The 27,226-nt window shown below is 36.9% G+C and overlaps 1 protein-coding gene across 3 annotated transcripts in view; it reads left to right on the top strand.

Moving 5' to 3' along the window:
- The window catches only part of ANTXR2 (ANTXR cell adhesion molecule 2), a 144,079-nt gene that overhangs the window by 55,209 nt on the left and 61,644 nt on the right, over positions 1-27,226 (top strand). For 2 of the 3 annotated variants that reach the window (XM_036906438.2, XM_057502365.1), the window contains exons 12-14: positions 4,831-4,926; positions 23,059-23,103; positions 23,968-24,063. In XM_036906438.2, the coding sequence (XP_036762333.2) occupies positions 4,831-4,926; positions 23,059-23,103; positions 23,968-24,063 (237 nt within the window). The remainder of the gene's footprint in view (positions 1-4,830; positions 4,927-23,058; positions 23,104-23,967; positions 24,064-27,226) is intronic. The other variant, XM_057502366.1, reaches the window with a different exon arrangement.

Here is a 27,226-nt window from a genome sequence, read left to right as displayed (position 1 = left end):
TTTTTTTCAGCTGTATAATAATGTAAAAAAAATTCACAGTTTGCCAGGGTCTTAACAAAGTAGTTGAGCTACTTTCACCTTTGGGCCACAGTTTGCCTGAAACCTAATAAGGGATATTCCACAAGAATCCAGTACATGAAACCATCATCTATTCTATGACTATTTTTTCTTCCCTTAACTCTAAATTCATGGGAACAGAGTTGTGGAGACCCATTTCTCATTTTGCCTGTTTTGTTCTAATGTGGTTGCTGTGATTAATTATTTTCTAGATAGATTACAACACATTATTCATGCAGTTTTGAAATTGTTGAGTGATTCCTCTTTCCCAAAGTTATTTTGCAAGAACAGTAGGGATTCTGATTTGTTTTTGTATTTCTTTGATTCTTTTAGCTAGAATTTCAATTATGTCAGTCAGAGTGAAGTTTTTGATTGTATAACTAGCTCTTAAATTGATGCAGATGAAGTTCAAAAACTTAATGTGCCCAGGATGACTAGAAAATATATTGCTTCTACCTTAACATCAAGCTCAAGATTCTAGTATGTCCCCAGTTAGCCCTCAAAGAGTTTTGGCTTCACAGTCGTGACCGACATCTGGGTACTGTCTCTTTAGTTCATTTGTACAACCTAGCCTTCGTGGACATCTGAGAATGCTACTTGCTACTTGTTCAGGGCTACAGTTAGGAAGAATTGATCCAGCAAATGCCAACTGAAAGGTCATCCAACAAATGGGCATTAATATAACAGATGGGCAATTCTCTCTGTATTAAAGAGAATTACTGCTTTTCAGAAATGCATGTTTCAGAACTTTCTTCAGCTACTTCCAGTGCTACCAAATGCCCTGGAACTCTTTGTACCAAAGTTGTCTTTCTCTTGTTCTTGTAAGATTGTACTAGTTCTGCTCTATTCTCCAATAGGCTTTCTTGTCTTCCCTCAAGGAGGTCCTCTCAGAACCCCAGAGCACTTTAGTTCCCACTTTTCCATGTTGCTGTTGTACTTTCTTTCCCTGCATCTCACATTTGTATTGATTTGTTCAAGGTTTGTTTCCTCAGCATGGGCTTCATGCAGGCTTGTCCAACGTGGTATCTTTGGGACCTGCTTAACTGCCTTGTATTCAGAGAGCAAGAGTTTCTGCTATGATACAGATCTATGTGTAATCATATCTAGTTTTAAGTGACTCTTAAGTCTGCAGTTTGTGGCATGGTATCTGCTTATAGGATTGAAGTTCATGTGTTTGCCTTTCCTTAATTTGTTTATAAAGTTATGTGAACAATGAAATTATTTCCCTTTCAAGACTTAAGTCTTTCTTGCTCTGAAATGGCTCTGGCAAATCAAAACAAAGGAACTGGGGAATCCTGAATTTGTATCCAGTTAACTGTGCTAGTGGGACTGGGGCATCCAGGGGCAGTGTTTCATTCATTTATGGCCAGGTTGGGTTGCATAACATTTTTTGCTTCCTCTGACCTGTTTTCCACCATGCTTAGCTTAGATATGATAAAGATTAGGCCTTTAGGTCTTTAGAAAATGTCAATTTTCTTTTTAATTTTACGGAAGATGAATCTTTGTAATCAGTTGAGGTGATAATATTGTCACAACAAATACATATTTGCATCTGTATGTGCATAGTGTTTTGTCAATGTTCCTAACACAGGCATTTTTGTTATAGGGAAAAATCAAGAATTTTAACTGTCTGTCATGGCCAGCCCATCTACTTTACATTTTGGCAATACAATTTTCTGAATTTCCTGTCATGACACATTCATAGAAGGAAAAAACTAACCATGAAACTTTCAGCAGATTCATACATATCCTCTAGTTGCATGTACTCATTTCTGAACATAGGGTTTCAATTCTAAGAAAATGGGAAATCAATTGTTGATAGAACCCTTTTGAAAATTGTGTAGCACAGACCAATGATGAGCCATTTCTGTAAGAGTGCTATAGCTAGATCCTCATTGGAAAAGGTCTGATGGGGAATGCTATAGATAAATAGTCATAGGATGAGGGTATCTTATGTAAGACCTTATATTTGAAGTTGGGATCATGAATTTGTATATTTTACATTTCTCCCATAGAACATCACAGTTTTGTATGTATTTCTTTGACATTATTTTCCTGGTATACTCTTGTTTGCCTACATTTTAAAGCTTAGCATAATCAGTCTTGTGGAGAATCAAACGATTTGTTCGTGAATGTTTATAATTCTGTGTAGAAGGACACTCTTTTTGAGTATGTTCCTAAGTAGCTTGATGTATGCTCTGAATTATTTCTTTGGTTTTAAGAACAGACAACTTAGATGTTTGCCTGGAAATTTCCTATAATTCTCTATTTCTCATGCACACACACTCACACACACACATACCTTTCCTCATATAACACACTGATTTAGATGTCTAAGATACATTAATAACCAAGTGTTGAGCTTATATTTTCTTTCTACCAAACTCTACATTCAGAAGTTACATGAGTACATATCTTTTTATTTCTTATATTTTAAATTAATTCTGTGTGGTAAATATCATGTAATAGCATCTTCCAGTGCCTTAAGAATGGTTGAATAGTGAATGGTAGAACTCTATGATGATAGTGTGTGTGTGTGTGTGTGTGTGTGTGTGTGTATGTGTGTATGTGTGTGTATTTTCTGTAGTTATTTTTGTTGTCTCATAAATGAAATGTAATGAGCAAAGATTCTAAGTAATATTTTGGTGGTGTTAGTTTTGGTTAATTTGTAACCTAACATCAGCTACTTAAATAGCTGGTAAAGTCATTTCCTCTTACATTCAGATGCAAAATTAAAAATCAGTGGATGGATAGCTCTAATTGTTAATGTACAGTAGATTCTGAATCTCCTCCTGAAAATTGAAATTAATGAATGTTTTATAGTCTATGCTGCTCTGAAAATTATTTTAAGTCATTGTAAAAATAGATTTATTAAAACTGAAAGGCTGCTAGTACTCAGTATCTTTGAAAATTGATTTATTTTTGGTGGTGTTTCCAAGTCACTATCTGGTAATCTCTTTTTCTTCTTCTGTTGTGGTAATAACAGATGATGCAGGAAAATGACACACATGTCAAGATTTTTTCTGTAGCTAAACCAAGTATAATTTGCTAACACTTCTTGCCAGTAGTTTTGAAACTACCTTCTCTTCTCTTTTCAGTTATTTACAAATCATTTTTCATAAAAATTATCTCTTTTTGTGCATAGGTCACTATGTATTACATTTCAACTTTTGTTGTAACTTGTTCTAACTGAATGCTACTACCGTAGTAGCTTAAACATCAGAAAGGCTTGGAGCTTTGATTACTCCCAACATTTCCCGATATGGATTCTAGGGAATTCTAAATCTATAGGATATTGAAAATGTTGTGAGAAAAAAATGGTACTGTGGTGGTATAAGTTAGACTTTTTTTACTGCAAAGCCATTCAGAGCTTTATAAATATGTTAGTATGCATAGTGATTTTCTGAGAGAGATGTAATGGTAATGTTTTTTCCACACAGAGTTTCATGTTTTGGTAACAACTGGCTTTCTTATTTTGTGGATAAGAAAAAGGAGGCCCAGACAAATTAAACAGCTTGCTGAAAATTAGACCTGTAGACTAATACCTCTAATACTATGCCATTCTAAGAGAGGTACTTCTATGTTTCCCCCCCACCCCACGCCTACTTCTTATCAGCTCCTGGAATGCATGTGGCTCTTGCTCGCCTCTCTGAGCTTGTACTTACTTGTTTTGAATGGCAGGAAATGTATCTCTGACAAACTGCCTGTAAGTCCCCAATTCCCTCCAAAACAGTCTGTTTATTTATAGTTTTTGTCTTCCCTGAATTCTTTCCCTTAAAACACACACACACACAAACACACACACACATACACACACATACACACCCCAAAACATTATTACCGGGGAGCTCAGAGAGTGGGGGTTTGGGGAAGATACCTTGTTCCTTGGGAAACTTTATCTCTACACTAAACATTTGGTGCACATTCTTCTTTGTGCTTGTGACTTTTACAGTGTTATTTCCTTGGAGTTCATGATCTTAGTAAATAACTTCAGGTGCTAAGCCTGGAGTATACACTGGTCAGTAGGTTGGACATAGCCCCTGCTTTCCTAGAGTTCACAATGAATAGTGGCAGGAAAGAGAAATTAAATTAAAAAATCACAGTTTGCCTAAAATAAACAAACAAAAAATTGTGATAATTGCTGAAGATTAAAATATAGAACATAATGAGTTTTTAGTAAATTGGGGCATCTTCTCACCAGAGAGAAGTGTGTTCAGCTGAGGCTCGGAGGAGGACTAGGTGGTTATGAAGGGACTGGAGGCAGAGCCCGGGCCATGTGCCTTCTGGCTGGAGGACTTGGTGCCAGGAAGTGAAGGAACCCCAGTGTGGTTCCTTTGAGGAGAGCTCTTGAGCTGCCGTGAGGTCAGATAGGTGGATGCATGAGATATCTTTGATGCCTCAATGCGTCTGTACCATTTGTCAACAAGAGCCATTGCTGTTGGTTTGCCACCTGTGTGGTGATTTTTGACATTCATCTTGTCCTATCATTTAAACATGTATATATATAAATGGACCATGTAGACCATTTGTATAACTCAAAATAGTGATTTTTTCTTGTATCCTTTTAAGGCATAATTTAGGACAGTCTGTAGCACTTTGGAAGATTTTATATTTATTATCGCCTGTCTTAACACATATGAAATAGAATATAAAGTAATTTTTAGAATTTAAAGCAATATAATAGAAATCTGGTTTGACATTATTATTCTTTCTATATTATTTTCTGTTGTTTCCTTTGCTGACCACTTTGTTTTTGTCTTCAACCTCCTCTAGTCTAATGGGATTGCAGCCATCATTGCTATTCTGGTGTTACTGCTACTCTTGGGCATCGGTTTGATGTGGTGGTTTTGGCCTCTTTGCTGCAAAGTGGTGAGTAAGAAGGATGGAACTCTACTGTTTTTATTTATTTTTTTAATATATGAGATGTAAAGAAAGGCCTGAAATGTGAATATGTGCCATATTGTTCAACAACAGCAAAGTCTCAGTTAGCAAATTCTAGAAAACGTGCATGCCAATAAATGTTTATTATAAAAGTTCATCTAAAAACCATTTCAAAATCAGCTTTGGAGGAAGAAGGAGAGGTAGCAGGAGTGAAGGGTTTTCCACTCAAGAACAAAAGAATTTCACATAAATTGAATGATATTTTATCCTGGATTCATTGGGAGAAGTTAATAATCTGTCAGGATTTTTTTTTCAGTGTTTATTGAATCTTTCATTACCTCTTTGAAAGATCAACTATTTCAGGACTTTCTTTGTTTGCCTCTCAGAAAAACATTTTAGCAGTAAGTCATATATAGATATTAGGGTATCTGTTAAATAGCCCATTTTGAAATTATGGGTTGATCCCAGTTTGTGTCATTTTTTTGTGTTTGAGTAAAACTTCTGAGAAAATGTGAGTTGATATTAGTTTCCCAATACTGCTTTAACAAATTGCCACACATTTGGTTTAAAGCAGCACAAATTTATTATCTAACAGTAATTTAATCAGAGATCCAAGATGGGTCTCACTGGGATAACTGGGCTAGAAGGTACTGGCTTCCTCTGTTAATGTTCTAGAAGAGAGTCTGTTCCCTTGCCTTTTCCAGCCTCTAGAGGCCACCCACATTCCTTGCCTCAGGGGCCCCTTCCTCCACCTTCAAAGCCAGCAGCATTGCATCTCTGACTACGTTTCTGTAGTCACATCTCCCTCTGAATCTGAACCCACCTGGAAAGGGCCTCCAATGTTAGGGAATCACAGAAGATTGCATCCACTTGGACCATCCAGGATAATCTCCCATTTTTAAGGTCCTTAACTTTTTCACATCTGCAAAGTCCCTTTGCCATATAAGGCAACTTATTCACAGTTCCAGAGAATGAGGGCGAGAATATCATTGTAGGGCCGTTATTCTGCCTACAAAGCCGGAATGCTGAGTTTTAAATTTCAGCACATTTCAGGCAATCCAATTTGGATTGTTCATGTTTCATAGCAAAGCTTATCCTGAAGAAGTGCTCACATATTCTGTAGATGACAGCAGTACTTTACACACTTTACATAATACTGGTCGATTGCTTTTTTCCTCTCACATTTGCTGCCTGATTTCAGCTTCCTTGCAACTTCAAGCAGTGCTTTGTATTACTCCTGCATTTATTATTAATCGTACTTCAGTCTGTTTTCATGACATAACTTTACAAGCCTTTATATCAGAGCAGTTGCCCCATGGAGGAGGCACAGAATTAACTTAGACAACAGTAAAGACAAGAAGCATCCTGTCTCATTGCTGAACCAATCGGTTTCCTGCCACAGCAGTTTCTGCTCAAACGGTTTCCTGTTATAATCTTGATTATGCTAGATAGGGCTGTTTTAGGGTAGCTAGCTTTCTTTAGTCTTAAATTAATAGGCAAAAAGGTGCCCTAATGTGATTTTTACTCCTTGTTTTTTTTAAATTTAAACTTTGCATTAGTGGATTTCCTTCCTTCATTATTTTCCAATTTCATTATTATTGACCAGAAGGCTCAAAAATGTCCAAGTTTATGTTTTTTTTTTAAAGCATATGTGAAAACTGAAATGGGCTTCTTCAGGAGGTTGCTAGATGTGCTCAAATACAGCTCTGGACCACCATTTTGCGTATTATGGAGAAGATTCAGTCATCAGGTAGTGAGAATAGATCTGTTCCAACCCTGAGACTGCGCAGATCATGAATCCTGGAGTATATTTCTTTACTCAGGCACAGAGGGGCGCCTTTAAGTTGTACATTCAGGATGTCAGGAGGGTTTCCTATCCTCACAAACATCATGAACGTTTACTAATTTCTGGAACTTACTTACTGGAGATAACCACCTTTATTTTACAGTTAGAGCTGTAGATTAAAGAGCAGTATGAACTTATATTTACACCTAGGTATAAACAAATAACAGCAAATGTTTCCTAAAGTAGGGATAAGGTAGAAGCAACATTCTGCATTCAGCCCTTGGCAATCTAATATGAGCCAGTCCTGTGCTGGGAACAAGGGAACACAAAAATGACCATAACAGGATACAGCAACTCACATTTTTAATACAGAAATGCAGGAATGTGAGCAGAGTGTAAATGGAGGGTCATGAGTACCCCGACAGCAACATGTGTAAAGAATAATAAGAACACAAATAGGAGGAATTTGCCAGAGTTAGGGATTGTTTCAGAGAAACCTGACTGAGCTGATGACTCCAAACTGAGTTTTGAATAGCGAGTAAGATGTTTACAGTCGCAGTCGATGAGGGGCACTGCAGATCAAGTGTGTGTGGGATCTACAAGTGATGCTGGCAAGCTCTGGAAAGTGCCAGGCTGTGGCTCGCCCAGTGAGCGGCAGTGAAAAGAGCAGTGAAAGACGGTTTGGGATATAGGCGGGAAGGCCTCCTCCTCCGTCTTTTCGGAAGTTTGAGTTCACCCCGGGATAATGAGAAGCCACTGGAGAGATCTGATGGGTACAAGTCCCTGAAAGCAGCTTTGTTTGCTCTGTGGCGTGCAGAGGTCTGGGCTGGGGGGATTAGGTCTGTATCTGACCGAGATCCACCAACAATTGAAATGGAAAGCCGGGGCAGATAGTGCGCCGCAGATACGGCCGAAGCAAAGCACCTCTAACAACGTTGAGGTAGCTGGAATACAAAGCAGAAGCTAAGTGAGCTAGAGAAAAACGAAGAGGTAATGTGAAAGGAAGGGGCCAGGAGACCGTGACCTTGTGGACAGAATGATCTTGAGCATATTGGAGGGTGTCGTAGTACAATTGCAGGATACTTACTGTATTTTGTTCCTTTTAGATAATGTATTTCTGCAATGCCGGAAGAAGAATGTGGTTGGCTAGATAAGTTGTAGCAGCATTAAATTATTTGGAATCAATTTAACTTTGACTATCTATTGTTACCAGTAATATTGCTTTTTAAGGGGAAATGAAATGCATTTTTTCCAGCTGGATGTTGTACAAATGTCTTGTTTTTCTGTGTTTTAAGTACTAGCGGCAAATATTTGAATTTAATCTTTCAACTAAAATGTGACTAAGCAGCTTAAAATGTCATTTCTCAGGCACATTTGGATTATGTGAGCAATCTACCTTCTTGGGAATCATATGCTCAGGAGCTTTTATCAAGACAAAAAGCCTGGAAATAAAGCCCTGAACAGAGGCAATGATATCTGTCACATTCTTCATCCAATCATTTCATATTTTATGAACATGAAATGATTTAACCATTCACTGTTCTGAGGTTAAAATTTTACAGACACCTAATCAATGACTCAGAGGTGACAAAGTTACTTACATCTTAGACAGTGGTTCTCGGGGTTTGCTTTGGTTTTTTTTTTTTGGCCTGTCCCCGGTAAGTGGAAGCTCTCAGAGGAGTGGCTCTCAGATCTGCAATGGTGACAGTTCTTCCTGAGGGGAAAGGGCAGGGTGGAGGAGGCATCTTCAGGGCTCAGTGCAGTTTGGAAAAGCCCCCTGTGATAGGCTGAATAGCAGTCCCTGAAGATATCCAGGTCTTAGTTCTTGGAAACTGAATATGATCTTATATGGCAAAAGGGACTTTGAGATATGATTAAATTTAGGATATTGAAATAGGGAGATTCTCCATGATGACCTAGGTGAGCTCTAAATGCAATCATAAGCATCCTTGTAAGAGGGAGACAGAGGTAAATAAGGCTACAGAAGGATGTCGGACAGTGTGACCATGGAGGCAGAGACTGCAGTGCTGCAGCTGTTAGCCAGGAAATGCTGGTTCCTTTAAATCCTGTGTATTTTAATTTAGCTTAAGTATCTGGAGAGGGATCCATGGGTCCACCAGATTGCCAAAGAGGGACATAGAATTAGAAAGATTAAGGAAAAACCCCACAATAGAAAATCTGGCTACTCATGATGCTTTTAATATGAGACTATTTAAAAATTTTTAAATCTTTCAGTTCATTTTAATGAGTATTTTCAAGGATAAAAGAGAGAGACAGTACAATTTTAAATGTTGCAGAATAGTATCCTCTGTGTGCCTGGGCTTTCCATGATAAATAGAAATTTAAACCAATGATATTTGGAGAACTTTATCTAGTAATAATCATAATAAGAGATCCCTTATGCAAAGCTAAAATTTTTAGGCACTACCATTAGTGAATTATAGAGTATGTTGAGTTTGCAAACTATTCCAGAAGGGGAAGAGTTCTAATTTTTGTGTGAAGTTATTTCTTACCATCTGTTTAAGAGCCTCTATCCTGCTCACTGAATATCTTCACATCCTTTACATCTGCTTTTCTTTAACAAAGACATCAACAGCAGTCTTTCTTTTTCCTTAAATTAAAAATGGGGTAGGAGAGGTTAAAAAAAATGTATCGTGTATTAAATCATCTATGAGATATCAGAAAATATAGATGTTTTCATCATTATTTAGCTTATAAGATGTGTTGATTTTATGGCAGATTTGTTTTACTATCAGGATGGTAGAAATAACATTCCTGTAGTGGCATCATTTGGAATAACCAGACACTCTGAAGAATTACAGATGTAAGGCTAATGAGGTGGCAAACAAAGGAGTTCTGGATTGTTGTCAAGTAGAGTGTGTTATACAGCTGCAAATAAATATCTGAATATGCTGAAAATGATAAATGTTCACTTTGCTCTAGTGTCCTTGGCTAAAGTTCTCCATCCTCAAGAGAAAATTGTAAGCTCATTTTTCCTTGGTGCATTTAAGACATTACATGAAGATCTCATAAATCTTAATTTAAAAAACCACTTTAAAAGTTATCTTTTTAAAGCCTAACTTGCTTATAAATAAGTTGAGCTTTCCTGATGAGGATATATCTAACTGGAACTCTATGGAATCATTTTCTTAGCCAGCAACAGCTGTGCTGTTCTTTCTAAATAGTAATAATGCTTCTATACTGCACTTGTTTTTTATTGTTGAGGAGGTCTCTTGGTGCCTTTATTGAGTTACTTTGAGAGCAGCCTGATTTTTTTTTTTTTGGACTGCACAATAAAACAGAAGTAATTTAAATTTTAATATGCCTTCCTTGCACCATTAATTAAAATGATTTATGTTTGGTTGCCTCCTTGAAATAGAGTGCACTGTTAGTACTTATTGCTTCCATGGTGATGTTTGCAACAGAAACATCATTTACAAAACAGGGTATCACACTCTTCCTGGTCTTTATTTATTTGCTTTGACAGCAGCACCTTTACTTAACTCATGGCAGAAAACACTCTCATATTGTTCTTCTCATGTCCCCATTTGGCATTTCAAATTATATTTATTGTCCAGTTCTCCCACCAGTTATTTATGTGTTCGAACTGAGAATCTTTGATCATCAGTAAGTCTGTCAAGGAGGAAAGGAAAGGGAAGATGAGATACCCCAGACCATATTTTTACTGTAGATGTTGAAAGAATCTTAAATTTGTGAGATTCGGAAGAGGACTTCCCAAATACTAATGTGAGAGAACTTTGTGTTTATGCAGTTCGAGGAAAGGCACTACACTTGCTCTCTGATCTTATCAAAAAGGAAAGGGAGACCGGGAGGAATAATCACATGCATTTTAAACAAATTTTTGTAAACACTGAGAGTGAGGTCTCTATTGTCTGTGGGATTATAGGCACTTAGATGACATTGCTGATAAATTTTTGTCACTGGCGAGAATCAGTTCTGAAACACTTGGTCTGCAGTCATGTACAATTTCTTTTTTTTTTTTTTTGTAATCCAAGGCAGTTCACTGTTGACAGTTCTTTTCACTCTTCTCTGAATATCAGAACATATGATCACATCAAGCTGGCTGCAAGCTCCAGTGCTGACATTTTCTCGCGCAAAGAATGCCCACATCACTCGAACGTTTGAAAAGTGTTAATGAGCAGATCAAAAGGACTGTTGCCTGAAGCAACTAACTTTTTTTTTTTATAAGAAATCGGCTCTCCTCCAAACTGAGATCTTCATTCTAGCAGCTAAGTAGATGAGATGTAATCCTCCCTGATGATGATAATAACAAATGAAAAAAAACTGGAGAAGAATCAAACTCTACATATGGTTCATGAAGTGGTGGAAGTGTTTTCCAGAATCTCCAATACAGGCTGAGGGATGCTAAGTGGGAAAAATCCTGGCGACCAGGCAATATTATGCCTTTTTAAATCTGCAAATTCTCATAAAATATGGTGCAGATGAATACATCCTCTTTGGAAATAAATGTGTTCTTGCACTATTTAGCACAAGAATGGGATTCTCATGAATGTTATTTTTAATGTATTTAGACTCACAGTAAGGTTTCCTTTCCCCCTGCAGTAGTTTTGCTGAAATGTAGGAATATCAGTTGGACACAGATTTTTGCCTTTTATTCACTTCTGAGCCAAATAGCTTTAGATGATTTTCACCCTCCTTTGTCACTTTATGAGGCTGTTTGTAGAGTGGAGAGAGGGAACATTTTGAAACATCATACGAAAAAACACTTTACATTCTGGTCCAACATTTCTAGGTCAGTGATATTGGGCATATTAATTAACATGTTATGTCTCTAAAAATGGGAGTGTTAAACTCTATCTTTTACAGTTACTATAAGGTTTAAATTACACTATATGCATCCATCCATATATTCTAACAAGAAACAACTACTTAACAAATCTTAGGCTTTTTCTTTTACATTCTTTCCCTCTGCAGTCCAAACCTTACGTTAAAAGGATGTCTTATGGCAGAACATGAACTCAGAGTTTGGAAGTAAACAGTCCTGAGTCCTGGGTTTGAATCTTCATTCTAATGTTTTTCTCTTTGTATATCCTCAGTCAAGTTATTGAAGTCAGAGCCTCCTTCTCCTTATAGTGGGGATAAGTACAGTAATTGCTCAGGGTTATTATGAAAATAAGAGAATTACAGTGTGTGGCATATGTCATACCAAAAAAGGGTGCTTTATTGTTAACTGTTAATAGTAATAAGAGCACAGAGATGAGACTTAGCTCTGGTTCAGGGTATGAAGTTGCTGTTATTTGTTATGGTGCTGATTGTGTCCCTTAATTTACTGGATCAAACTTCGATTTTGGTAGTTTTAAGGACTTTGTTTTCATTGCCAGCAGTGTAGAAAACATACTTGCCAGGATTTTAATATCAATTTAATTTTATAATAAGTCATACATTTAGCCATACATAAGATTAATTACACATTATTGGAAAAACAAATTTTTTTTAAATTTATTTTTTATTTTTTTTATTTTGGTATCATTAATCTACAATTACATGAGGAACATTATGTTTACTAGACACCCCCCTTCACCTAGTCCCCCCCACATACCCCATTAGTCACTGTCCATCAGCAGAGTAAGATGCTGTAAAATCACTACTTGTCTTCTCTGTGTTGCACAGCCCTCCCCGTGCCCCCGCCTTCTCCCTCTCTTCCCACCCATCCTGCCCAGACCCTTTCCCTTTGGTAACTGTTAGTCCATTCTTGGGTTCTGTGATTCTGCTGCTGTTTTGTTTCTTCAGTTTTTCCTTTGTTCTTATATTCCACATATGAGTGAAATCATTTGGTACTTGTCTTTCTCCGACTGGCTTATTTCACTGAGCATAATACCCTCTAGCTCCATCTATGTTGTTGCAAATGGTAGGATTTGTTTTCTTCTTATGGCTGAATAATATTCCATTGTGTATATGTACCACATCTTCTTTATCCATTCATCTACTGATGGACACTTAGGTTGCTTCCATTTCTTAGCTACTGTAAATAGTGCTGCAATAAACATAGGGGTGCATCTGTCTTTTTCAAACTGGGCTGCTGCATTCTTAGGGTAAATTCCTAGAAGTGGGATTCTTGAGTCAAAAGATATTTATATTTTGAGCTTTTTGAGGAACCTCCATGCTGCTTTCCACAATGGTTGAACTAATTTACATTCCCACCAGCAGTGTAGGAGGGTTCCCCTTACTCCACAGTCTCACCAACATTTGTTGTTGTTTGTCTTTTGGATGGTGGTGATCCTTACTGGTATGAGGTGATATCTCATTATGGTTTTAATTTGTATTTCTCTGATGATTAGCAATGTGGAGCATCTTATCATGTGTCTGTTGGCCATCTGAATTTCTTCATTGGAGAACTGTCTGTTCAGCTCCTCTGCCCATTTTTTAATTGGATTATTCACTTTTTGTTGTTTGAGGTGTGTGAGCTCTTTATATATTTTGGATGTCAACTCTTTATCAGATCTGTCATTTACAAATATATTCTCCCATACTGTAGGGTACTTTTTGTTCTGTTGATGGTGTCTTTTGCTCTACAGAAGCTTTTCAGCTTGATATAGTCCCACTTGTTCTTTTTTGCTTTTATTTCCCTTGCCCAGGGAGATATATTCATGAAGAAGTCAGTCATGTTTATGTCCAAGAGATTTTTGCCTATGTTTTTTTCTCAGAGTCTTATGGTTTCATGACTTACATTCAGGTCTTTGATCCATTTCGAATTTACTTTTGTGTATGGGGTTAGACAGTGATCCAGTTTCATTCTCTTACATGTAGCTGTCCAGTTTTGCCAACACCAGCTGTTGAAGAGGCTGTCATTTCCCCATTGTATGCCATGGCTCTTTTATTGTATATTAATTGACCGTATATGTTTTGGTTAATGTCTGGAGGCTGTGTTCTGTTCCACTGGTCTGTGGCTCTGTTCTTGTGCCAGTACCAAATTGTCTTGATTACTGTGGCTTTGTAGTAGAGCTTGAAGTTGGGGAGTGAGATCTCCCCCACTTTATTCTTCCTTCTCAGGATTGCTTTCGCTATTAGGGGTATTTGGTGGTTCCATACGAATTTTAGAACTATTTGTTCCAGTTCTTTAAGAATAGTATTGGTAATTTGATAGTGATTGCATTGAATCTGTAGATTGCTTTGGGCAGGATGGCCATTTTGACAATATTAATTCTTCCTAGTCAAGAGCATGGGATGAGTTTCCATTTGTTAGTGTCCTCTTTAATTTTTCCTAAGGGTGTCTTATAGTTTTCAGGGTATAGGTCTTTCACTTCCTTGGTTAGGTTTATTCCTAGGTATTTTATTCTTTTTGATGCCATTGTGAATGGAATTGTTTTCCTGATTTCTCTTTCTATTAGCTCATTGTTAGTGTATAAGAAAGCCTCAGATTTCTGTGTATTAATTTTGTATCCTGCGACTTTGCTGTATTCCGACATTAGTTCTAGTAGTTTGGGAATGGAGTCTTTAGGGTTTTTTATGTACAATATCATGTCATCTGGAAATAGTGACAGTTTGACTTCTTCTTTACCAATCTGGATTCCTTGTATTTCTTTGTTTTGTCTAATTGCCATGGCTAGGACCTCCAGTACTATGTTGAATAACAGTGGGGAGAGTGGGCATCCCTGTCTTGTTCCCGATCTCAGAGGAAAAGCTTTCAGCTTCTCACTGTTCAGTATGATGTTAGCTGTGGGTTTTTCATATATGGCCTTTATTATGTTGAGGTACTTCCCCTCTATACCCATTTTATTGAGAGTTTTTATCATGAATGAATGTTAAATTTTGTCAAATGCTATTTCGGCATCCATGGATATGATCATGTGGTTTTTGTCCTTCTTTTTGTTTATGTAGTGGATGATGTTGATGGATTTTCGAATGTTGTACCATCCTTGCATCCCTGTGATGAATCCCAGTTGATCACTGTGTATGATCCTCTTGATGTTTTTTCGAATTCAGTTTGCTGTCATTTTTTGATTATTTTTGCATGTATGTTTATCAGGGTTATTGGTCTGTAATTTTCTTTTTGGTGGGGTATTTGCCTGGTTTGGTATTAGAGTGATGCTGGTTTCATAGAATGAATTTGGAAGTATTCCCTCCTCTTCTGTTTTTTGGAAAACTTTAAGGAGAATGGGTATTATGTCTTCTCTGTATGTCTGATAAAATTCAGTGGTGAATCCATCTGGACCGGGGTTTTTGTTCTTTGCTAGTTTTTCAGTTACTGATTTAATTTCATTGCTGGTAATTTGTCTGTTTAGATTTTCTGTTTCTTCCTTTGTCAGCCTTGGAAGGTTGTATTTTTCCAGAAAGTTGTCCATTTCTTCTAGGTTATTCAGCTTGTTAGCATATAGATTTTCATAGTATTTTATAATAGTTCTTTGTATTTCTGTGGTGTCTGTAGTGATTTTTCCTTTCTCATTTCTGATTCTGTTTATTTGTGTACATTCTCTTTTTCTTTTAATAAGTCTGGCTAGGGGGGCTTATCTATTTTGTTTATTTTCTCAAAGAACCAGCTCTTGATTTCATTGATTTTTTTCTATTGTTTTATTCTTCTCAATTTTATTTATTTCTTCTCTGATCTTTTTATGTCCCTCCTTCTGCTGACATTAGGCCTTATTTGTTCTTTTTTTTCCAATTTTGGTAATTGTGTCTTTAGACTATTGATTTGGAATTGCTCTTCCTTCTTTAAGTATGCCTGGTTTGCTATATACTTTCCTTTTAAAACTGCTTTCGCTGTGTCCCACAGATGTTGGGCTTTGTGTTGTTGTTGTCATTTGTTTCCATATAATGCTTGATCTCTATTTTGATTTGTTCGTTGATCCATTGATTATTTAGGATCATGTTGTTAAGCCTCCATGTGTTTGTGAGCCTTTTTGCTTTCTTTGTGCAATTTATTTCTAGTTTTATAACTTTGTGGTCTGAGAAGTTGGTTGGTAGAATTTCAATCTTTTTGAATTTACTGAGTCTCTTTTTGTGGCTTAGAATGTGGTCTATTTTGGAGAATGTTCCATGAGCACATGAGAAGAATGTGTATCCTGTTGTTTTTGGATGTAGAGTTCTATAGATGTCTGTTAGGTCCATCTGTTCTAGTGTGTTGTTCAGTGCCTCTGTGTCCTTACTTATTTTCTGTCTGGTGGATCTGTCCTTTGGAGTGAGTGGTGTGTTGAAGTCTCCTAAAATAAATGCATTGCATTCTATTTCCTCCTTTAATTCTGTTAGTATTTGTTTTCCATACGTTGGTGCTCCTGTGTTGGGTGCATATATATTTATAATGGTTATATCCTCTTGTTGGATTGACCCCTTCATCATTATATAATGTCCTTCTTTATCTCTTGTTACTTTCTTTATTTTGAAGTCTATTTTGTCTGATACTAGTACTGCAACACCTGCTTTTTTCTCCCTGTTGTTTGCACTAAATATCTTTTTCCATCCCTTGACTTTTAGTCTGTGCATGTCTTTGAGTTTGAGGTGAGTCTCTTATAAGCAGCATATAGATGGTTCTTACTTTTTTATCCATTATATTACTCTGTGTCTTTTGATTAGTGCATTCAGTCCATTTACATTTAGGGTGATTATTGAAAGATATGTACTTATTGCCATTGCAGGCTTTAGGTTCGTGGTTACCAAAGGTTCAAGGTTAGCTTCTTTACTATCTTACTGTCTAACTTAATTTGCTTATTGAGCTATTATATACAAAGTCTGATGATTCTTTATTTCTCTCCCTTCTTATTCCTCCTCCTCCATTCTTTATATGTTAGGTGTTTTATTTTGTGCTCTTTTGTGTTTCCTTTGACTGCTTTCCTGAGTAGTTGATTTTATTTTTTGCCTTTAGTTAGTATTTGATTGTTCTGCTTTCTTTACTGTGATTTTATTTTTTCTGGTGACATCTATTAGGCCTTAGGAGTGCTTCCACCTAGAGAAGTCCCTCAAAAATACCCTGTAGAGGTGGTTTGTGGGAGGCAAATTCTCTCAACTTTTGCTTTTCTGGGAATTGTTCAGTCCCTCCATATTTAAATGATAATTGTGCTGGATACAGTATTCTTAGTTCACTGCCCTTGTGTTTCATTGCATTAAATATATCATGCCATTCTCTTCTGGCCTGTAAGGTTTCTGTTGAGAAGTCTGATGATAGCCTGATGGATTTTCCTTTGTAGGTGACCTTTTTTCTCTCTCTGGCTGCCTTTAATACTCTGTCCTTGTCCTTGATCTTTGCTATTTTAATTATTATGTGTCTTGGTGTTGTCCTTCTTGGGTCCCTTGTGTTGGGAGTTCTGTGTGCTTCCATGGTTTGAACGACTATTTCCTTCCTCAGTTTGGGGAAGTTTTCAGCAATTATTTCTTCAAATACACTTTCTATCCCTTTTTCTCTCTCTTCTTCTTCTGGTACCCCTGTAATGCAAATATTGTTCCATTTTGATTGGTCACACAGTTCTCTTAATATTCTTTCATTCCTGGAGATCCTTTAATCTCTCTCTGCATCAGCTTCTCTGTGTTCCTTTTGTCTGATTTCTATTCCATTAGCAGCCTCTTGCACCTCATCCATTCTGCTTTTAAGTCCTTCCAGAGATTGTTTTATTTCTGTATTCTCCCTCCTTAGCTCTTGCATATTTCTCTGCAAGTCCATCAGCCAGGCCACGGCTTTATTTTGAATTCTTTTTCAAGAAGGTTGGTTAAGTCTATCTCCCCAGGTCCCCTCTCAGGAGAGGATGTCTGTGTGATTCTGGTCTGGGTCAAATTCTTCTGCCTTTTCATGGCAGTAGAGGTAGTCGTGGGCAGTTGGCACATGTGTCAGCTGGTAGAACAAAGTCCCTTCCCGCTTGCTCCTTGCCTTCCTCTCCTGGGAGAACAGAGACCCCTAGCAGCTTGTGCTGGGCCGCTGTGTGCAGATAGGGTCTCTGATTCTTGCCTGGACCTGCTGTGGAGGAAGCTCAGTGTGGCTGCTGTCAGCGTGGCCAGTCTCAGGCTGCTGCTCTGCTATGGGGGGCTGCACCAGAGTGGGAAGGGGCGGGAGGCTGTTTATCGCCGTGAGGGGCCTCAGAGCTGTGCTGCCGCCCAGAGGATTAGGGCGCCTGGAGTTCCCCGGGATTCCTAGCTGCTAGGCTGAGTGTGCCGGGATGCTTCCGTCTAGCTGTGAGGCTCCTGTCGCTTTAAGACTTTCAAAAAGCACTCGCTTTTCTTTTGTCCCAGGGGCGCTGGCTGTGGGAACCCGCTTGCAGGTTTTACTGTTCTGTTTCCTTAGTATCCAGCACACCACACACTGTGTGTCTATGCTCCTGGTGTGGATGCCTTGGGCTGGGTACTTAGCAGTCCTGGGCTCCCTCTCCCTTCCTGCTCCGACTCCTCTCCTCCCGCCGGGAGCTGGGGTGAGGGGCGCTCGTGTCCCGCCGGGCCGGGGCTTGCATCTTACCCCCTTCATGAGGTGCTGGGTTCTCGCAGATGTAGATGTAGCCTGGCTGTTGTCTTGAGTCTTCTGGTCTCTCTTTTAAGAATAGTTGTATTTGTTGTATTTTCAAAAATATATATGGTTTTGGGAGGAGATTTTCACTGCCCTACTCATGCCGCCATCTTGGCTCCACCCCCTTGTGTTCTTTTCTGGAATAAGATGAACACAAATGCACATAGACATGTGGCCTACTTAATTATAGAAAAGGCATAGAAGCAAAAGACCTGGTAGAAATAGTGTGATATGGTTTTTTTTAACATTCTATTAGAATTTTCATGTTGGAAAGGACCTACAATTAATCAAATTTATCTCCCAGATGAAGAAACTTAGGATGGTCTCACAGCTTCCCATCTGCCATCAAGGTCATTCGTTCTCTGATTTTATTGGTTGAAAGAGAAATTTGATGCTTCCTATTCTTTGGAAATAGCATTGTTTTAGTTTCATGGATATCTATCGCTGCCTGTTTGACATTTTTTTTCCTCAGTTTTTTTCTTATAAATTTAGAGATTGGCTATGAGCCTTTGTGAACATTTTCAGCAAGTTTCTTCAGGTCGTTTTCAATCATATTTTTAGTATCTGCTATTTACAGAGTGTTTTATTAGGTACTGGTGATATTATAAAGAAGGAGAAATGGTTATTGGCTTGGGAAATTTATACTCTTAAGGAGTAATTGAAAAATTCCAAAATAAACATATAAAGCCAAGCCAATGGAGCATGACTGGTTCAGCTGAGCAGGAATATATATGTTTAGAAGCTTTCAAGCTTCTAGATAAAGCAATAGAAAGTTGGTGAAACGGTCTGTGAAGTCTGCATGGAACTTAACATGGAAACCGTCATTTTATTTGGGGGAAGCAAAGGCATCTTCAGCCTGCCTGTCATAGAGATACTTACCAAGGGGTGCTTGTAGTTGGGATGTTAGAGCAGAGGCATTTGAACAATGAGAACAGAAGAGCTGCCCCATGTAAATATACTGAAAACATGTAAATGTCAGTTTTCTAGGTTATGGCTTTTGATACCTGATAAAGGGTCTTCAGTAAAGAAAGAATGCAAAGATGTCTCCCATCGTGTTGTGAGTTTGTCAGCAGTGGTCATATGAGGATTTTAGATTAAAACTCAGTTTGCCCATATCAATGCTGAAACTAGATGGTGTGCAGGATAATGAGTGTGAAAAGTATGACATAAAAAAAAGAGAGTCATGGATGTAGATGTCCAGTACATCCTGGAGGATACAGTGTATCATCCTCACAGGAAAATGAAAATGAGTTCAGATACATTAAACTTGGTGGAATGAAATGTGCCCTTGGTCTTTTTCTAGTGAGAGACCTCTAGAGAACAACTTGTGGTGATTTGAAAAACTAAGAGTGGGAGCATGATTGTAAGGTTCTTCCAATAAAATGCAGTAATTCATTGATTTCAGTAAAATTCAGTAATTCATTGGTTCATTGTGGTCATTGGAACCATTATTTTGACCAAAGAAATGATCAATTAAGCTTCTGTATAGGTTGGAATGAGGAATGGGTTAGAGATAGAAAAACAAGCTGGATGTCTACTTTATGTAAATCGAGCATGCCGACATTGATGTATAACCCCCCCACCCCTCAAGCTATGGTAATTGTAAACTATCGATCAGTGTTATCAATATCTTATCAATTAAACTGCATAGAATGGGAGTGAGGACTAGTGGAGATGCATATTTTGTGAGTACCATTCATTTAGTTATAATGGCTTGGCCACAGTTAAAATGCTATTAACATCTCTGAAAACCACACTTTGATATATTGATCAAATGCATGTATACTAAAGAAACTGACCACAGTGACCAAATAACTCAGAAACATTACCTGAGGAGTGGCTGTGGTGTTTAGCTTCCAGAGGAGCAGGCTGAGTACATAGATGGTTGTTATTCTAGTATTCAAAATAGGAACTGCTCTCTTCTGGAAGAAAAATTAGTTGTGCATTTGTGTGTGCTTCTACATCCGAGTCCCAGGATCAGGACTAAAGAGAGGAAACTCAGGGAAGGAAGGCTTTGGCTTCTTGAGGGAAAACTTTCAAATGATGTGAGTTCCTTGCCAGTGAAATAAATTGCCTTGTGAGGTAGTGAATTTCTTTTTATTACAGGAATTCAAACATATTTTGATTACAGCTTGGTGGGAATTTTTCAGGTTATTGAAATTTTGATTGAATGTGCATTGGAGAAGTTGAAAAGTGATGTACTAGATATTTTTAAGGTTCAGGGAACCATAAGTTTATGATTGTAGGTAGTGGTAGTGGGAATAGAATGCAAAGAGTCATCCTCCTTACCTTGTTCTTCCTCTCATTCCTTCCTTCCTTTTTCCCTCTCTTCTGTATCCTGTTCTCCCTCCCTTTATCCCCCTTTCCCACTTTCCCTCCTTTTCCTCTTCTCCTAATTTCCCTTTCTCCCATCTTTCCTACTTCCTTAAAATATAGAAAATCTATTCTGTGCCAGACATTTTACTAAGTCCTGGGAAAACAGTGAGGAGCAAAGAAGGTGTAAAACCTATCCTCATGTAGGTTAGTTTTTGGAGCTAGAGAAAATTATCAACTCTTAGAAACACTAAGGAAGAGAAAATAGTCATCTGTGGAAGTGAAGCCATTCTTATCTGCTTTAGGAAGATGAGAGAAAGTCATAGGGTGGGGAAGGAAAAGAGAGAGAGAGAGGCAGAAATATTTCAAAGAACCTATTGGACATGATAAGTGATTTGGTGAAGTCATTTAGAAGTGAGGAAGACATAGATTATATGAAAATTTTGAGGCTACAACTAGAGAGTGATTTACTTGAAAGAAATGGGGAAATAGGAAAAGAAATGGCTTTTAAATGAAAATGATCAGTTGGTTTTGATACTATTGAGTGTGATAGATCTTATCCTGGATTCATTTTGGACATGCAGGTTGATAATGTTATGAGATGCTTCCTTTTTATAAAGGAAATGCATCTGTAGCTTGATAATCCTTATTTAACTTCAGTATTATGTTAAATCTTAATTTTCCATCGGCATTTATTTTTGGGCCAACTAAAAATTCACAGATTTTTATCCTTCAAAATTACTAAAATAAGCTGGAACATTACTGATAAAGTAAATTGAATTAAGTTAAAGGGTTCTGTACATAGAGCATTTCTTGTAGCATTCAAAAGTTTGAATGCTACAAAAATGAGTTTGAGATTCAGTCAAACTAAATCACTGCCCAGTTATATCTTTGTGGATATAATTATTGTCTGTGTATATTTTCCTGAGATTTAGATCTAAACTAAAATTTGAATGATAATACACATAAAGAAAATTATGAATCAATTCTCTAAATGTTATCAGTAACATTACATTTTTAAAAAGCATTCATTATGGAAAATTTCAAACATACACAATGACTAAAATAATGAATCCCCCATGTCTCCTTCACTCATCTTCAATGATTCTCAATTTATGGCTAACCTTATTTCATCTATGATCCCATCCAATTCCCCACCCCAAATTATTTTGGCAAAAATATCATAATCATATCATTTAACCGGGAAATTTTTCAGTATTTATCTTTTAAAAGATAAGTAGTCTTTAAAAAACATATGCATGATAATAGTAATATAAGTAAATAGTAATAATAATTCCTTGATGATACTCATTTTCGAAGTTACTATTGTTTTAAATTTTTGTAAATTTAATAACATAATTGAAATGTTTAACATTAAGTAAAGTGAAGCAGTTATATTTTCAAGTGGTCTTTCTTAGTATAAACATTTGGGTATGTACCTAATTATTAGAAGCCATTAGCACTTGGTTAATCATTTTCTTTCATGATGGTAGAAAGTCACTACCCTAGTACCACTAAAGGTCATTTATATTAGCTCTCAGGCCATTCTTCTCAACTAAAGAATTTACCATACAAAATTTGATGAAAGAATATATTGAGTAATGAGGAATTGGCAAAAGTTTATTTGTTTCTAGGTTAAAGGGTGGGGAAAGAGTATGCTAATTTCCCTATCATCGCATCCAAAGCAAGGAACTTTTGTCAGTTTATGAAAAAGTCAATGAGTTATATAATAGGAAGATTTTGCTGGTAAATTCCTACTCTTTTGAAGGGACATACTGTAATTTAAGGAAAACTGTTTGCATTTTGGCATTAGAAGAACCCCTTAGTGGAACTTTGTGCAGGTTATCCACCTGACAAGTGAGGTTAATACTATATATAATAAAGATAAAATGAATGAATGTGTGTGGAGGAGCTTTATGAATTGTCAGGTGCTTGTTATCTAGTGCTGCTTAACAAGTCTACAACCTGGATCGTCAAACAGCATTTAGAGTCCTCACAGTCCTGTGGAGTCTAGCTCAGCTAGGAGATTCTCCTTCCGGGGTTCTCCCCTGCCTTTGCAGTCTGGTGGCAGCTGGGCACCAGCCATCCGAAAGCTCAACAGGCCTCAAGGTCCAGGAGAGATTCCTCTCTCACCTGCCTGGCACCTCAGCCGGGTGACATGGCTGTGTGCTGGCCAGCTGTCTCTCTCTCTCATCACCCAGCCTTTCCGTAAGGCTGTCCCGGGCCTCCTCACAGCTTGATGGTCTCAGGGTAGACTTCTGACAGGACAGAGAGCTTCCCTCAGGGTGAGCATTCCAAGAGTGTCAGGGGAAGTGGAAAAGCTTCTTTTGATCTAGCCTCAGATGTCATGTGGTACCACTTCTACCCTCTGCTAGTTAAAAGCTAGTTACAGGCAAGGCTAGATTCAAAGTGGGGGTTGGGGCACACATACACCTGGAGGCAAGTTTCACTGAGCACATCTTTGGCACTACCACACGATTTTACTAATCTAATTATTTGTACACATCCTTACTGTCTCCTCATGCCACAAAATTTTACATTTTATTTATTTTTTTGGTAGGTTATCAAGGATCCTCCTCCACCACCACCTCCTGCACCAAAAGAGGTAAATGAGTGCCTAATAGGTCATGTGGATGTTTTGTCTGGACTTAGATATTATTCCCAATTTGATCAATTACATTGTTGTTAGATGACTATGATACCTATGTATTAACTTTTGAATTTATGAAAACCAATTGTTATTTTTCATCCTCTTCTGATTTCTTTCACATGCTAGAAGGACAGGACCTTCACACACTGGTGAGCATAGACTGGCCTTCGGTACCAACACTACACAGAGATTTAATTTAATTCCTATAACAGTATATCAACAGTTCTGATGTCACTTATTTTATTTACAAAAAGGTGGAGAATTTAAGCTGGCAGTTTAAAAATGTTTTAACTCTTCAAAATGATTATTACTTTTATATCACTCCTTTAGCCAAAATTGTGTTAGTGACAGGAAATATGGAATGTACTACTGCAGTACATTTTCAAAGCTTTTCAGTTGCCTTTTTAGTACAAATTTTGCAGAATTTAAGATTAACACATATATTGATGCTTTACATAATTATTGAAATGCTGTCTTAATTTTAATGTTTTATCTTCGTAAATATTAAATGCTGAATAGATTTAGAGAAAACGAGTGATGCTTATAGTTAAGGAGCAACTTCTGATAACCTAGTGAAATAAGGAAGATTCCAAAAATTACTGGAAGGAGTCCTCATATTCCATAGAACTCCACATGAAATGTATGCATATAAACATAAACACATCCTCATGCCTTACATATATAATTTTTACTACACTTCTTCCTTGGCAATGTCATTAGTTAGAAAAATGAAAAATGTTTAAATGTGACCCAGTTCTGACTAAAAAATATTTTAAGAAATTAATTAAACCCATTTTTGTAAAACTTGTATCCACACAGGAGGAAGAAGAAGAACCTCTCCCTACCAAAAAATGGCCAACTGTGGATGCTTCCTATTATGGCGGTCGAGGGGTTGGAGGCATTAAAAGAATGGAGGTTGGTATCTTTGAAAAAAAATAGAGGCTGCTAATCTAGAATGTGTATTTCTGGAACTATTAAGCCATGGAAACTTTACTTTTCAGAACTCAATATCATAATATCACCCAGTTTTACTTAACATTGGGTCTTTTTTGGATATTTTTTTCTATGGAATCATTCTGGCCATTTCAAAACTGGTGAAGAAATGACTTCTTCAGTCAAAGAACTGCATTGATAAAGCATTTGAATTCTAAAGGGAAAAACAGAGTCAGAGTTTTTCTCTCTATTTTGGAAAAAATTACTGCAGAGAACATCAACTTTGAAGAAGCCAGGCACTTAAAGTTGCAACAATGCTTGTCTTTGAAAAGACCCAAATAATTATGTCCTAGTTGAGGATAAAAATGTTAAAATATTCAATGTTATGGATATGACCTTATCACAAACACAGAGGAATCACATTTGAGGCTTTTTTTTTAGCTTTTAGACTTTAGATTTTTATACTTATGAACAATCATAATTAAATATCACTTACAGAATGTACTGAACTTTTAGACTGGCTCAAAGTGTGGGTTAAAATTGAACTATATTATTTTCTTAAATATCAAGTGAGGTCTTCTTACCACCACAGTAATATTTTTCAGAGTGATGGCTTAATTAATAATAAGCAACCATTGCCAACACTGGGCCCTTAACAACAGTGTGTACAGGGCAGCATCCCACCCCAACGAGCAATTGGAGGACTTTTCTCATTGATATATTGGCTTTTTTATTAAACACAGATCCTGGCACATCCTCCTTATTAGTTATCCTTTAATTTTACTTCTTGATAAGATAGAGTTTTTATGTGTCTGCAGTCATTGAACAGGTTTCCTACTGTCATATTGCTTTGTTTTATTACTGCCAGCAAAAATGAATAAGCTCATTAACAACTTCAGAACTGTTGCAATTTTCTCTTTTTACACATTTTAATAAAATTCAGATTCCCAAAGAGTTTTCCCTTTTCAGAATAAAATTTTCAATATTCCTCAAAAGAAGCCCAGACTACTTAACATGGTGTCATTACCAAAGTGGTTTTTCAAGTCATCTGAGAGACTTTCTTGACCATATAAGATCTTAAAATAATGCACATTATCCCTTAAAACTTGTCCCTCTATTGCTGAAATATCCTCAGAGACAGGTGCTTCACTGCCAAAAAGCCATGGGAAAGGCAGGTGCTAGAAGCTATTAAATTTGTTTTTTGGAGAAGGTTATTGCCTATGTGTTTGTGTGTGGGTAATTGGGATTATCAGATAGTACAAGAGAACATGGCTAGGCTAACTGTTGTTCCTTGAGAGGAAGGTCATTTCCTTCTGCTTGCCTTTGTTGTTTGATTCTAGGCTTGGAGGGGTGGGAAAGAGTAGAGTAGATATTCCTATGTATATAAAAGTATACTTGTAAATAAAATAGTCACATATGGATATCCAAATATGATCTATCACAACTTATTTTCAGTTTAATTAACCTCATGCCAAAATGTGTGTGTAAAAAGATGTATGCAAGGGGAAAACGGTTTGTCAGGATATACCATAAAAAGTTAGTAGCTTTCTCTGGATAGAGTGATTTTCAATTTGTGCGATAATAATATCCTCTGTTTTCCTAATTCATTTGACAGTGAGCATGCACTAGTTTATATTCAGACTAATAAATTTAATTCCATTTGAAATCCACACATTTAAAATACCACATGACAGTGAGATAAAGATATATTAGTAAGTGAGCCTTAAGTGAATAAATAATGTTCTTGCTGAAAACACTAGGAATTATGCCATATTTTTTTAGTCCAGTATTCAGAGTGCTGAAGATAGAGATCTCTTTGTAATGAAAAGCATACACATGAGCCTCTGAATGGGTCCTGAGTTAAAAGAAATATCATGCTTTTATGTTCACGAAAGCTGAGATCATGTACATTCTTGAGAACTCACATTTCAAGTTTTCAGAGTTTTAAACTCTTCAAATATGAAATCATATCACCTATGCTTTTCAGTTGAAGAAAATTTATGGAAAGGATTCAGCTACTTTTAATAGACTGAGGTCCATTTTAGCCTTGTATAATTTGGGCTACATTGTATGGAGTATTGCATCAATGAAATGGAAATGGGACTGAGAAAGAGAAAAAGAGAAAGTAAATGAGAGCATTACAAAGAGGAAACACAATACATAAGAATACATAATAAAAATTGAATTGAGAATTAAGCGTCCTCAAACTTTCTCAAACCTGAACTTATTTAAACTTGGAGAGGGAAAGTAGAAAATATGATCTGTTTTAAAACCAGGTCTACTCAAACCTGGAGAGTAGCTCCCTCTGAAAAATTACTATAACTGGGAAAAGTAAATGGAAGTGCAGAAATTATGAACACATCTGAATTACAGAACAAATCTTAATAAGTAATGTTATTTTAAGCCAATGTAGGGATTTTACCTAGAATTTTTTTCTTACTCTTCCCTTAAATTCAATATTTAAACACCATGGTAATGGCAATGTGCAGAAATCTAGAACTGAGTTGATGTTAGTAACAGCTGTTAGCACAACTGATCCACAGTACCTTATGATTGCAGATGTGTGTTTCTGCCAGTTCACTGTGAGTGTTTTTGTTTCTTTATGATACAACCTCCTTGTCATTCAAACATGTTCTGGAAGTTATGGAATTTCATTGTTAATCATGAAAGCCAAGTATAATTGGGAGAATTTAGCTATCAAGCTTGCACTTCTTATCTTTTTTTCATAGTGAAAAAGCCAGGTATATTAATTCTTCTAAGACTCCCTTTAGCAATCTATTCTTGTTATTCTTTTATCCTTTTTGACTATCTCAATATGATCAAACTAAGATATTAAAATTTACACTTATATATGTATATCTATATTTAATTGCTTTAAAGAGTTTTAGGAAAACTCTACAAAGTATTTCCCAATTTTAGGCTTTGAGGTTGAGTGAGAATCATGTGTTGTGCTATTTGGGTTAATGGTGAGGATGAAACAGCTATTTTATGAATTAACACAAATAGATTCATTTAATAAATTTCCTTAGATCTTAGCAACTATATATCATAAGTATAGTCCTTTGATAGTTGAGTTCCAGAAATGTCACATTGGGTCAGAGCTGTAGCTCAGCTAACTTTGTGTTATTTTCCTGAGAATGATGCC

The sequence above is a fragment of the Manis pentadactyla genome, chromosome 5 (assembly GCF_030020395.1).
Source record: "Manis pentadactyla isolate mManPen7 chromosome 5, mManPen7.hap1, whole genome shotgun sequence".
In the NCBI taxonomy this organism is placed as follows: domain Eukaryota; kingdom Metazoa; phylum Chordata; class Mammalia; order Pholidota; family Manidae; genus Manis; species Manis pentadactyla.
Note: the sequence above shows the minus strand (reverse complement) of the source record. Positions and strands in the feature narration are given on the sequence as shown.